The 14360-nt window shown below is 48.5% G+C and overlaps 1 protein-coding gene across 9 annotated transcripts in view; it reads right to left on the bottom strand.

Annotated features, from left to right (window-relative positions):
• Nucleotides 1-14360, bottom strand: part of UIMC1 (ubiquitin interaction motif containing 1) — a 40057-nt gene that overhangs the window by 2104 nt on the left and 23593 nt on the right. For 5 of the 9 annotated variants that reach the window (XM_048319624.1, XM_048319621.1, XM_048319625.1 and 2 more), the window contains exons 7-12: nucleotides 12247-12335; nucleotides 11978-12061; nucleotides 11254-11333; nucleotides 7859-8027; nucleotides 2319-2397; nucleotides 682-802 (exon numbers count right to left, since the gene is read on the bottom strand). In XM_048319624.1, the coding sequence (XP_048175581.1) occupies nucleotides 682-802; nucleotides 2319-2397; nucleotides 7859-8027; nucleotides 11254-11333; nucleotides 11978-12061; nucleotides 12247-12335 (622 nt within the window). Of the gene's footprint in view, nucleotides 1-681; nucleotides 803-2310; nucleotides 2398-7858; nucleotides 8028-11253; nucleotides 11334-11977; nucleotides 12062-12246; nucleotides 12336-14360 lie in introns of those variants that run through there. The other 4 variants (XM_048319628.1, XM_048319629.1, XM_048319630.1 and 1 more) reach the window with 3 other exon arrangements.

The following is a 14360-nucleotide window of genomic DNA, read 5'->3' as shown; positions in this document are numbered from 1 at the left end:
TCTGAGTGCAGGCAAAGCTGCAGCACTAGGGTTTTGCCTGCAGGAACCAGCAGGAAGGCCTGGAAGGGCCCTCTCTGTGCTCCCCTGGGACCACCACGAGCAGGAAAAAGCACAATGGGGGCTAACACCTGGCGAGTGACTGTGAGCCAGCTGCCACCCACGCTCCTGCCTCCCACCTCCTCTAGCAAGGCACATTCCCCACACCCAGCACACCTCCACTGCGCTCGCTCCCCCACAATTCTCCTGGGACACTGCTGTTTGCTCCCAGCACTGAGCAATTTCCCCTGCTCTGACTCTAAAGCCTTCCCCTTGGGAACGGGCTTGTGGATAGTCAGATAGGTTTGTCATCCTGATGCTGGCCTCCATTCCATCAAAATTCAGCTGAGGAAGGCTGCAGGACTGAGGCGTGCTGGCTGGCAGCGGCACAGCCCTGGCTGCCTGCCCGCTGGAGAGGTTGCTGGCAGCTCTGCTGGATTAGCTCACACCTGGGACTGGTCCGTGCTCTCAGAGAGTGTCGTGGGAAGGAGGGCAATGAGTTCTCTGTCCACAGTGGCCCACAGGGACAGGCAATCCTACACCAGGTCAGCTCATCCCTGCCAACCAGGGAAACAGCTCTGGCTGCCAACCCAGCCCCACACCCAGCGCAAAGCAAAGGGGATGGTGTGCAGGGTCGCCCCTCACCTTGGCTCTTCGCAGCCTCCTGGTTCCCTGAGCTTGCCTAGCAGCCTGAAGGCAGCTGTCCACGTGCCTCTGATACTGCAGCAGTGGCACCAGTGACTTACAGAGGTAGCACTTCTCACACCTGCCAGGCAGCAAAGGACAGAGCACTGCATTAGGATTCACCCTGCACTGGGCTCCCAGACACCAGCGGTGACTTTCCTCCTCCAGGCCATGCCTTGGAGAAGATGTGTCACCAGATCCAGTCTCGCTCAGTGGGGTCAGGCCGGCACCAATCGCAAAGACTGAGTGATTATCAGTTTTCCCTGCCTGTTCCTCTGTATCCTGCTGCTGCAGCAGTGGGACAGTAATCAAATCTGCTCATCTAACTATCTCAAACACCACTGATTTCTCCCCAGACATAAAGCACCCTGTCAAAATCTACAGAAATGAAGTGCAAGGGCTTTGCAAAGGGGAGTTAAATTCTGCCTGAAAAGCAAACCAAGTGTGTTAAATCAGAGAGACATTTTACCAGGGCTGGATGAACTTGTCTGACTAGTAAATCAAGTCTTTCTCTGCACTGTCTCCATTTTACATCATGGCATGCAGGGAGAAGAATTGCAGAGCACATGCTCCTGCTGGGGGGTTGGCTTAGCCTGTTTCTCAAACCCTCTCATTTGGGTGGAAGATGCTCAGGCTCACGCAGGACAACTGAGTGTTCTTGGGAAGAAAATTATTCTGGGTGAAAGGAGATGAAGGTCAGGCATGGATTTACACAGCTACACTCGCTTCCACACCAGCTCTCAGCAGGGACTGAACCCTGCAGAAGAGGACACTAGCTCTTCAGGAGGGGAGCTGCATTCAGGAATGGACTATCTCCAAGAAGAGACAAAGCCCACAGGGACCAGCCCCAGCAACATTGTGTTCAATTTGATAGTGGTACTCTCTTAGTGAAACACCCCAGGCTCTAAAATGCATATGGAGAGCCCCCATCGAGCAAAACTCTGCAGCACTTTTTCCCGTATTTTCTTTCCAGTCAGTGCTGATTACCCAGATAATGTGTCTAAACAGAAGCTGTCCTCTCTATAATTAGCCTAATTCCATTAGTGATGTTGCCATCCACTGTTTGTAACAGCAAAATTGCTTCCATAGCAGGGATTTTACTGTCAGATCCTCTCTTATGATGCTTTGTGTGGGTGGCAGGAGGAGGGGCTGCATGGAGAGAGATTAAACAAAGCCACTGCTATTCTGAAAGTCTAATTTAATTAAGAATATCACTACAGGTGCCATGTTGACAGCCTCCATGTCCTGGCCTCTTCTTTTCCTGGGGTTACCAAGCTCAAACCTCCCATCAGAAACCGGCTGAGTTAGCACCATTTTAGCTACAGCTCCCCCCCCAGCAGCCATGCACCCCTGACCCGTCATGGATTGGGCTGAAAGGAAATCAGTGCAAAAATAAACAATCTGAGAGCAGCAAATTCCTCTTGCTTTGGTTTAAATATAGCCAGCGCTGCAACAAGAGGCACTGAGGAAAAGCAATTTCTTAGGGAAACACCGCTATAAAGCCAACAGCCAGCATTTGTACAGGAATAAAGACATCCACAGTCAAGCTAGAACAGAAGCATGAAAACAATCTTGGAGGAGCAGGCATACCTACTTACTTGTCAATGTCTAAGGATGGTGGGCTGCTTTCACCACTGGCAGCTTTATTTCTTGCCTCTCTCTGATGCCGGGTGAGCACTGGAGGAAAAACAGAAAAGGGTTAACAAAAAGGGTTATTACCATCCACCCCAAAACCATCCCTACATCATGCCCAAAGGCACCAAGTTTCCATCACTTCCACTCAAAGCTGCAGCAGAGGTGATGGCAGAGGTGAAGAAACACTGGGCTGGGACAAGCAGGGTCTTCTTTCCTGCAGAAGAGGTTGCTGGACAAGTGTCCTTTTTTCCTGGGGGGATACTGAAGAATTTACCTTTCCCAGACTAAGAAGCCAGCTGACCATTTCACACCTAACTTGCCAGAAAAAGCTGTATCGACAGTCTGTAGTTTACAGGAATTTCAAAGCTGATGCACAGCAGTGCAGTAGCCTGGGAGCAGCGTTATCCAGCTGTGCTGGCAGCACGGCACCGCTCCTGCCAAACCAGGCTCCTGTGCCTGCTGCAGGGAGGGACAGTGCCAGCTGTGGACTCAGGGGAATGCAGAACTGAGGCAAGGGCTGTGCAGAGGCACCAGACCTTCTGCAGATGTTGTAGAGAGAGCCTGGCTGGGAAGGGACACAGCTCACACTGGAAAGGGGAGGCTACAGCAATTAGCCCACACTCATCACTTTCTCACTGCCCACGTGAACCGTGGTGACCGGTGCTATTGTCCACAGACAGCCCTGGGAGTCCCCTGGATGAAGATCTCTACCAGGAGCAGTGCTGCTCTCCAGAGGCTCCAACACATGGGTAGCCAGTGAGATCCCAGCTGAGCAGCTGATGACAGGTCCAACCATTTCTGTTCCCCCAGCAAGCCCAAGCAGCCTTTCCCAACTGGCTCTGCAGGCATCTGCAGGGAGCACGTTGGAGTGTTGTCCCTTTCAGTTGAATTCCTCTCAGTGTATTCCTGTTGACATACCACCAGCAAAGATCCTCAGGGAACATTTCAGATAGCTTAGCTTGCTTCATCAGGGACGTTCAAGACTCCAGCTCCAAAACAGATGTCACAGTAAGCGCTCTCAGGCATGCTGGCTAAGGGGACAATGCAGGGAGGAGCTGTTTTACGGCTTGGTGACACTGCTTCCCATACTCATGAGGAGAAAAGTCTGAATCCAAGGTATGGGCACAACAAACCTGTTATTGTTAGCACATTGTCTGTGATAAAGAAAGTGAAGCACAAAATTTTGTGCAGAACAAAGGGAATTCTTCTGAGTTTTAGCAAAACTCCACTTCCAGAGTGTTGGGCAACCCCAATATCTACCCACAATGCAACACAGCCTTTCCTTTAGCAGCAATCACTGATCTGCAGCTACAGCCAGCAACGTACTGTGATGTGCTCAGGAGCTGTTGGGGTTGACAGGAGACAACCATGCTGAAGAAACAAGCTCAAGCATCTCCTAGGATGTGGGTATTGTCTCATAGTCGATGACTGATACCAACAGCTCATGACTCACAGGAACTAAAGCACACGTCTCTCTTTAACATAGCCTGGCCCAGATTTGAAGTGGCAGCCTGACTAGGAGGACTGGTAACAATGGCCAGCCCCCTGGCCATCCGGCCTCCCAAGAACCCAACCAACATGTGCATTTGACAGTGTGGTGAGAACTGCTCTCCAAATCAGCGTGCGCTCGTTAATATTCCTTAACACTGTCTCGGGAGCCTTCTGCACCAGCTCAGGTGTTAATCAGTTCTATTTTCTTCCAAAAGCAGTGAACACATCTGGCATAATGGGCCTATTAGAGATAGGCTCCCTATTAGTCTGGGACTAGCTCTGCAGCTGCCCAGAAGGAGACTCTCAGCTGTGTTGCTGGAAGAAGCAGCAAAGGAGAGAGAACAGGACCAGCTGGTGAGGTACAATCCCTGCCAAAACACGCTGGTTGCCCCCAAGAAGGGGGTTCAGAACATAGGAAAAGACTTGCTACAGGGAAAGCCCCCACCGCAGAGCAGTGCTGACCTGCTTGTGTGACAGGAGCCTTGTAACTTTCCCAAATGCAATGCTCTTTGCTGGGTCAGACATACTCTGTAGCCCGAGAATAACCTTCTCCCTCGCTCAGCATTTCTTCTGGTTCACAAGTCATCCTTGGCCTGTTTGGCTCCAGCATTCACCCTGGGGAAGTGCAGCAAACCCTGCGCAGTATGGCCTCACTATCAGCACACCCAGCCTGGGCACCTCCTGGGGCTGCCAGGTCTGGCTGGCATGTGGAGCTGCGAGGTCAGAGCCACTGAGCTCCTCACCTTCCTGCTCAACCCACCTGCGGTCTGACCCACCAGCTCCCTGTGCTCACTACCAGCTGTGCCATCTCCTTGCAGGATCTATTAGTGTCTGGCTCATGGCATCTTGTCCCTTCTCAGAAGCCATGCAGTTTTCCTCTGCACCCATTTCATTTCTCTCTGCCATATCAGTGCCACTTCTACTGATGTCAGGAGCTTTTTAACAGCACCAGTGCCACTGCTGAAGTCTGACAGCTGCATCAAGACTGCATTTGAGCTTTGGGAGGAAGGGATATACCAAATCCTCATTTTCCTGGGCTCACTTGGGAACTGAGATGTCGGACGCATGTAGACAGAGGGTGAGAGGCATCGAGTATGTCACAAAGCCGGAGAGTATTTGCTGTACTCAGCTGCAGCCAAGTCTCGCTTCCAGACTGAGACCAGCGGATCCCTGCACTGGCAGCATCAGCAGGCGACGGATGTGGTGACTCCAGCAGAGCCCTCTCACACAAGTGAGCCCCTTCAGTTGAGTGCATGAAGAAAGAGGGAGTTGGCACAGCAATTCCACAGCTCCACTCATTCGCTTGGAATTAACACCAGCCACTGAGCTGGAAACCCAGGACCTGAGCCCTCTCCAGCCTGGTACAGTAGCTAACACAACATCAGGCTCTTCTTTCTTATTTACTCAGATCACAGGAAAGTGGAAATTCATGAAAAGATTTTCATACTGCCCAGGTACTGTGGTGGTCTGGGCATCCAGCCAGGGCAACCATGTAAGTAGGGGAAGCAACTGCAGCTCATCTTGCCCAGCTGCTCATTTGAAAACCTGCCCTTAGATATCAGCCAGACTGAGCTGGCCTCCTGAGACACTGAGAGACTTTGGTGCATGATTAGAAGGAAGAAGAGAAGTAAAACCAGCAAGAACCCATCCTTTTGTAGTATTAAAATGAAAACCACTGACAGCTACAGTTTGCAGGACAGCAATTCTAGAGACATCAGGAGTAAGTCCAATTAATAAATCTGAAGACAGACCAGGAACACCTGACCCAGTGCACCAAAGGAAACCTGAAGCCATCTTTTCTTAACAGATCAGGGCATGGTGTAGAGGGCAGAATTTTGACTTCCTCTTTGACACAAGGCTGTTGCTGTGCTCCCAAGGAAGCCAGCAGCCAGCCAAGAGCACACAGTGCTGAAGCAGTAGAGAACAGCTTCTGGACCCACACAGGAGCTGGCATTTGCTTCAGAAGAAAATTCTCTCACATCTTTTTTCTCCCCATGCATTAGCTTTACCTATGGATTTTGTGTTAGTGGTGGATGCCAAGGTAACAGCCCTGGAAACAGAGTCCTTTTGTACCTGCACAGCTGTGCCAGGCTCCTGTCTGGCCTCTGCTCAGAGCTGAACATCATCTCTGCCTATTCAACCCAAATCCCACGAACCAGCCCAGAAGCTGAGAGCCCTCTGGGTGACAGTTGCCTTCCAACAACTGTTGGAAACTGGCCTGAGGTGCCCCACGAGCCAGAGCCCCACAGGCAGGCAAGATTCTGCCCAAGCCCAGGAAGCCCTTGGTCCTGCAAAGAGTCTGGATGCAAACAACACAGGTGTCTCAGACTGTTATGGCTAATAGAGCCTGGTCTCTACAGGGAAAATACTAGAATAACTGCCAATAGAAAACTCAAATTACTGTGATTTTGTCCCAAACCCATTGCTCTGCTTACAGCCATTACTGCAGAGCAAAACCCCTTTTATTCCAGGCTGATTTTCTTACAGGGGGATTGTTCTGAACAAGCCAGAACAGCAGAGTAGCAATTCCAAAATAACTACCCTTACAAACATCCCCAAGGAGACCAGCCTGGAAGCAGAATGGAGAGGCCAGCCTTGAACTCTGTCCTGCTGAAAGCAAACACCAAAGAAAAGAACAAATTCCCTTGCACTGCCAAAAAATTCAAAGCCTTTTCCTGATCACAGCTGGGATTCCCCAGGATCAATGGATACACTCACAGTCCAGCCACACCAGGGACCGGAATACCACAAGGCCAAAGACATTCCTGCTAAAAGGCACACTAAAAATGCTGCTCCATTTTGTAACACAAATAAGACCTTTATCAGTCTTGAGGACAGGAAGGAACTATGATAATTTGTAATTTGCCTGAGCCAAATGCTTTGTATCAGTACCTGGGCTGTGCCTGTAGAGAGAACCTTCCACCAAAATTAAGCACCAGCCAGCATCAGTCTCTACTCTGACTTCTGTTATCTTGACATGTGACATCCCCAAAGATTTAGTATATCAGGAACCTTTTATTTTAAAACTACATCAACTCTGCATTAAGATTACATGGTGAAACTTCCTCCTGCTAGAGAAATGCAGAAGTTACAGTTCTCATACTAGCTCTGATTTGCTCAAATTGCTTAAACATCATAGATTTAGGTTGCATTTAATAACCCAAATGTATGCAACCAAAAATTATATATTCACAACCTGAAAAGTTAATCTTATTACAAGCTACTACTTTGATATTACCTGACATTGTGCTAACACAGATTTTACATTTCAAGCAGCAGCTAAAACATAACTTACTGAATATGTTGATAACCAACCAGTGTATTTGTTCACTTAAGCTCCACAAAGGTTGGCTATGGAAAACTGATATGAAAAAGAATGCAAAGAGGATTAATATGGGCAGTCTCACTGTGCTTCTATGCCTCACTCTGCACATGAAGGAGAAAAATCCACACTCCCAGACTGATAGTTACCATTTTGCAATTTTAGTGAAACAAGAAGGAAACTTTTCTGCAATATCTGCCACCCAAACAAGCCATTTTTGCAAATGTCAGACTTCATGCAGAGCACAGGCCATGCTTGGAGTAGAACAGAACATTCCCCCCTCTCAAGAGCCCTGAAGGACGATTGCCCATGTGGCTCAAGCCTTCCATTTTCTACCACTGCCACATTCTCTGCAGGTCCTCAACTAACAACATAATAGACAGATCTTAAGAGTACTGCTTGAAGCATCCAGGACTAGATCCTGGGATAATATTCAAGAGTTGATAATGTGGTGAATTATTGTGTGAAGTCAATCAGAGATGATGTCTCTGTGCAGGAGGTGCTGGAAATACCAGAGCCTCCAATAACATCTCCTGGGCAGCGTGGAGATGGAATAAAGCAGAGTGAACAAACCTCCCCACACTAAATATCCTGAGAGAGAGAGAAGACTGCAGCACCTGCCTGCCAAGTAACAACAGGGAAGGGGGGTGAGCACGAGGAGCAAACACGTGGAAATAGCACTTGGCAGACCTGGAGCGTCCTCGCCAGGCTCCGGCCCCGCGATGCCATTGCAGTACATGGCGTGCACCTCGATCTCGTCAGCTGGGAAGCCATGGTCACACAGCGGGCAAGACACGCGGGCAGCAGCTGTAGGACTGCACTCAGACACAGTCCTGCCAGCATCTTCATCTCCACCAACCTAAGGAAGAAGAAGAAAAATTAGCCAGACAGGGTTGTCTCTTTTTTTTTTGCTTAGGTGCAGAGCTCCATGCTGTCTGGTAGCTACTCACCCTCCCACAGACTCAGATTTTCTTGGAAAGTTTTATTCTTCCTTCATCACATAGTGGTCAGAAATAACACCACTGGCTGAATAAACTGCGCTGCACTAATAACTAATTCTTCTCGCAAAGGCAACATGTCCTTCTGAATCATGGTGAAACTCCCTGCACAGTCATGCACACCGTTTAAGGCAAACATCACCTGCACTACAGTGGAAAAACGACAAAGCTTCCATTAATCAGGAAACCTCAGAAGCGAAACTGATGGAAAATTCATGGGGCAAAGCAAGAGTTCAACACCTGACTTGTGCTCATCAGTCTCTGGACATGATCCATGCTACACAAGCAGCACTGAGTGGAAACACAGCTTGCCCCAGGATGAAAGGAGGCTGCTGTGGTCTTAGGAAGCCGGGAGAGATCACTGGAAGCTCCTCCTTTATAGAGGAGGTGGCTGGAGCAGTCATCAGAGGGGACACCGATCAAGGAGAGAGGCAGTACCACTAAAAATCTGTGTCACACAAAATTACTAGCAGAGGCTTTTTGCCAGGGCACAATGTCACAGCTCCTGTACGTTCTCGGGGTGCCATTACTACTTACGGACACTCTCTTTTTGCATTGGTCACACAGCTGCAAAGGTGCTCCACTACCAACCCACACAGATCCAGCCTGCTCCCTATGCCACTGACATTCCCAAATGCAGCAGACTGCAGCCATCTCACTCATAACTGCATGTCTGCCTAGCTGCGCTTGCTGCAAGATTTTTCCACATTTAAGAAAAAAACCTTCCCCTCCCTGCAATGATTAAGAAAAGCTATTTAAATATTAACCATGTAGAGAAACCTATAGAAAAATAATATGGGAGAGGTTTCTGTTCTAAGAGCTAAGCAGTGACATGTAGATAGTGTGCAGCAAAACTGCTGTCTGCTTCCCTCCAACGGTATCATTTCAGGGAAGCAGTAATTGGGGTCAGCCAAGATGCTCCGTGCCACTGGAGTGCTTTGCTGTATTACTCGGTTTATTACTTCCTTTCCCAAATGAGGATCTGATCCTGATTTTTATGTCCTAAAGGGAATGAGGGTGCTTTGTTGGCTCAAAGGAGCTATGACAAAAATTGCAGGGCTGGGCCTCAAACTGAGATTCCGACTCTCAAAACGCATTTCTCCCGGACACCAGCTGAAAGGCTACAACAGCGAGCCCCAGGAACATCCCTCATTCCCAGGGAGGCTCTCTGTCCTGAATTTCTGCGGAGGACTTGCCACAAGAGTTCCTCCAGCCGAACAGAGGCTGCTGAAGTACATCACTTACAGCATTAACACTCGTACCCCTCACTCACATCTCAGTGTCACTACATCTTGTGAAGTCCTCGCTGTGGGGAGTCACACTGAAGAGCCATAAAAAACAAGATGTGTCAAATATGAATGATCAGATCAAACCTGCACTACACAGACAACACACAAAAAATATGATGGGAAAAGCAGCAGGCACTGCTCCTTCTAGCTGCCTTTTTTAAAGCAATCTTAGGAGATCACCAATTCTGCACACCCTGCCCGCCTACATTCAGTGGTAAATTACTAATTTTAAATGGAAATGCAACATTCTGTAACAAAAGACTGCTTGTACAAAACCTTGCTGTAGCAGTCTGGAAAACCTCAACTGCAGAACCAATCACCCCTGTCAGAGCCAGAGACAGTTGCCTCTGCTTTTTAGCAGAGGAAATTGCCTACAAGACATAGTACTTGCAGCCAACAGCCAGCCAAGAGCAATGCTAGAGGCTGAGCTCAACAACAAGACTCCTGTGTCCTGGCTCAGCATCTGCTAGGAAGAAGTCAGTCCCAGTGGTCTCTGCTTGGCTCCTGCAAACCACTGATGCCATGGTAGCTGTTTCTGCTGTTTTCCTGGAGGGCTGCGGGCTCCGGACTGGGACCTGCTGCCAACCATAATGTTGTCAAACAATCCCTAGGAACCCGCTCCCCATCACCTTGTGCCATTCAGGCAGAGGTGTGAGACACAAGACACCCTCTGCAAAGCACAAGGGGACAGGGCAGTGTCCTGCCCACAGCCAGATGGGTCATGAATGTGCTCTGGTGGCCAGCCCAGGACTGCCTCTCTCATTGCTGCAGTGCCTAATTGACTGAGCAGTGCTTGGAGATACCTGCAGAATGAAAGGCACACGAGAGCAGAAGATGGTTTATTAAGAGGCCTGTGAGAATGAGACATTGGAACTGCAGACGTGCTGTACAAGCTGCAAACTCCCAGAATGAGCTTTCCACAAATGAATCCTCTTGTCAAGAGCTGTACGATTCTGTATTCATGTACCCTGCCAGAGGAGTACTTGGCAACCCCTTTGATATCGCTCTCTAAATTAATAGACAAAGGGAGTTTTATCAGAAGCAGGAACTGGAGTCAGATGTTGGTACAGTGACAGCTGCAAAGCAATTGCTGTGCAGGTGTGACAGCACGGGGAAAGGGGCTGCACACAGCGCACATCTGCAGCAAGAGGTAAGAGGATGGCCCTGACACTGACTTACTATTGCTATTAACTATTACTGCACAAAACTCAAGATTCCCGGACTCAGGACACTCTGCTTGGCCTGAAAACCACCACCAGCCCTCAGCACTTCAACAACATCCTTATCCCAGTCTGATCTCTGGGTGAAGCTCTCCTGTTAGCCTCTTGGATATGGTCTGTGGAGAGCAAACTGGATTTCAGAGTAACAGGGAAAAGCAGGTCACAACACAGGTGACTGAGGTTTACTTGGACTCCCCTCAGAGCTCCTGCGGTCCCTCTGCATCACCGAGCATCACAGCCTGTACCCCTGAGCATGGGCAAGCAAAGCACTGCCGCCCACGCTGATGGCATCCTCCAGCTCAGCAGTGCTGGGATATAAAAGAACAGGCTGGAATTGATAACAGCTCTCCAGCTATAGGACTGAAAGGCTCCAGAAGCAGCTGCATGCAGTCCCCAGCCAAGAGGGACTGGAGATATGAAGCAGTAGACAAAAGCAAAGAGGGAACTGTTTGTGAGGATCCAAACAGCAGAAGTCCAAGCTTCCAGCTACCCAAAGGGAAATGCCAGCAAAGTTCAGCTGAAGCAAGGTCTAAAAGGTAGGACTGGAAACAGGACCCTTCAACTCCAAGCTCTTTTACCTGCATAGGTGCACCTCTGCTGTCTGAACAGAGCTCTTCTCTCTCCTCCTCAACAGCTTCCAGTGGGCTCGGCTGTGTCTCTGCAGAAAAACACCTCCGTGTCAGCACAGGTTTGCAGCCCCCAACTATCTCCTCACTTGCTGATGTAGCTTAGCCCTTAACACTTCTTAAGAGTTTTCACAGTTTCAAAACATTCTTTAGACTCACCACAAATGTTATCAGACAAAGCGCAACAACACAGCCAGATGAGGGGTTAAAGTCACAGCATGGTGGTGTGAGGACAAAGGCACTGCGGCTTTGCAGCTTCATGGGGAGTGAGATTAGACACAGGGAAAGTGAGTGGAACACTTGCTGGGATGGAGACAAAGCAAGAATAGAGCTGCTCTCGCATTGAGACAAGCAGAGCTCCCATTCCATGGACTGTCTCGCAGACACACCTTCTTTAGACCTCCACATCTTCCTTGGCAACAAAACATGCCTCCAAGCACCACCATGACCTCTACTGCTACAGCTGCTCGTGAACAGCAGCAGCCTCTTCATTAATTTTCTCACTTAAAACCCTGGACCAGGAAATCTCAAACATTGTAGGAGAGACCAAGGAAGAAAAACTCCTTGGTCCCAAACATCTTTAATTAATGTAAGACAAAAATTATTTCAGCTCTCATGCTTTGCACATTATCTTAACATCGAAAAATCTGAATATTTCATTGCATTGCAGAGACACCTTGTTTTGAGTGATCCCTCCATGCCCAATGCACATCCAGGTATGTCTTCAGCAAGTCTTCAGCAATCCCTGTCACAGAACTGTCTTAGAGGAAATGGGTCCAAAATTAGGGGATCAAACTAAATTACCTGAATAATTTTAGCCTTGAAAAACAGAGATGGGAAAGTAATCTAGTTTTGTTCAAATAACTTGAAAATTCTCTTTTCTCTGAATTTCCGAAGTGTGTAACTTTTGGTACAAAACTCGTAACAGTCTGAAGTTCCTCTTACCTGGGCAAACAGAGAGCTCTTCTTCAGCAGAGTTTTCTGTGGCAGTATTGGGGCTCCTTTTACTGCCAAGTGGGGTCATTGTGGAGATGCTGTTCAAAATATAAATATAACATGAATCTCCAATCCAGTAGGTGTGAGGGCCACACCTGCCTTTCTCACACAGTTCAGAACAGCAGACGATGCCATAATTTCCAAGTGGTCAATATCTGACAGCCAGAAATGACCAGAATAACAGCACAATAAGGATCTAAAATGCTATCCTAAGCAAAAACCCCAAAGGGAATATTTTTTGCTTCCAAAAAGGCAGAAAGGGTCATTATCTCTTGTCAAGGGAGCAAAAATACCTGCTCACAATTGTGGGACTCTCTGTGGGGGAAAACGTGGGAGTTGTGCAGGTACCAGCACTGTGCCTCTTTCTGTCTGGGGAAGGAAATCCTCACTGAGGAAAGACAGACCTGCTTTATCTCGCATTATCCTCTCCCTCCTCCCATTGCTTGTTTTCTCCCTTATCCCTGTGCACAGCAGCCAGAAGCAGCACGGATGTGACACATGGTATTTTCCCTGCAGCGAAGTCCTTTCAGCATTAGCATGGTGGTTCCTCAGAGCAGCACCCAGCACTGCTCCTCTCATTTTGACCTTCGGATTCCTCCTATTTTTTTCCTCCCACCTCACTGCACAGTGGCTTTCTGACACAGGCAGGCATTGCTGAGTAAGTCTGGCACCCATGCTGACACACTCTGTGCCTTCCATGACTCTCTGATTAGTCTGATCAAGTATGCAAGAACACACTTTAAAAAACATGAATCCTCGCACTGACAAACACAAGATTTATTAAGCTCAACCACAGGCCTTAGAGAAGAGAGAACAGCCACTGCTGATTTATGATAAATAAAAAAATTCTGATAGGAAATCACAAGTGGCTTTTCTCTCTAAATAAAGCATCTCAAAGCATTTGTTATGAATCCAGGCTGAGCATGTTTTACTCTGTGTCTAACATCAGGGCTCTCTTCAAAAGAACTCACACAAAACAACTTGCTATGACATTTATAAAATGGGCTAATCAATTTGAAGTCAAACCACATTTCTTGCTACACCAACTATCTCCTGGTAACAAAGCCTATAATCATTTATTAAAACCCCAATCTTCCATGCTCTGTACAAAGCGTGGAACAAGCGGGGAGAGCAGCTCACAGAAAGCAAAGCAGCTTCTTCACAGGACAGGCACTTCCTAAACTGCTCCACTCCCTCCAGACAGCTCAGAGCCATGTTTTCCTATTGAGTGGTGCTGAGGCCAGCCGGTTGGGGTGCCTAAGCCATACCCAAGAGAGCCCTGTGCTGGCAAATTGCCAGGAGCCAGATGGCAACACTTAATGTGCACAAAACTGCAAAGACTGCAGCCATTTCTTGCCTTGCTGCAGATGTTCCAGCTGCCCAAGGAGGGGCTGCTGCATCCAGGTGCATCCCACCCCAAGGCGGGCAGCCAGGAGCTCCTGGGCAGCTTGGGGAATGTCCCAGACTAACCTCACCAGCTACATCAAAGGAAAGAGGTGCTCTCAGGCCCTAAGCAGGCAGGAGGCCAGCGCTGCAGAGCGCTCACCTCGCTGCCTTCTACGCAAGCTCAGAGCTCAGCTGTCACAGGCTCATCAGCCTTGGCGGCAGCAGCAGTAGCTGCAGGTTCCTCCTGCTCCCCAAGGCAGGTTTTAAGCTTGTTAGAAAGGTGCAAGCAAGAGGGATTTTCATACTCTGCATATTGATATTAACTGCTCAGGCCAAATGCTGTTAGATCAGAGGAAAGTTGGCAGTTTTTTTCCAAAGCAGGTTTAAATTATAAAACCCAGCAAATTAAAAACATGACATTATCTGGCCTTTCTTGTAACTTGCTCCCTGAATCCTCTCCCATTTGTCCTTCTTCTCCATAGCCTTTGCTGCAGAATTGCATCCCACAGGAAGGAGAGGAGAAAAAAAAAAAGGAAAAGAGGAGTAGGCTTAAATCTGAAGAAAATCATGTTGACTTGTCCCACACCTGTCATCTGCTGAAGTGGCTTTTCTGGAGCACTGCACTCTATCTTTGGCTGATAGGCAGTGCCGTCTGGCTTCCTCCTCCCCGCTTTCCT

Source organism: Corvus hawaiiensis, chromosome 15 (assembly GCF_020740725.1).
Source record: "Corvus hawaiiensis isolate bCorHaw1 chromosome 15, bCorHaw1.pri.cur, whole genome shotgun sequence".
Lineage (NCBI taxonomy): Eukaryota > Metazoa > Chordata > Aves > Passeriformes > Corvidae > Corvus > Corvus hawaiiensis.
Note: the sequence above shows the minus strand (reverse complement) of the source record. Positions and strands in the feature narration are given on the sequence as shown.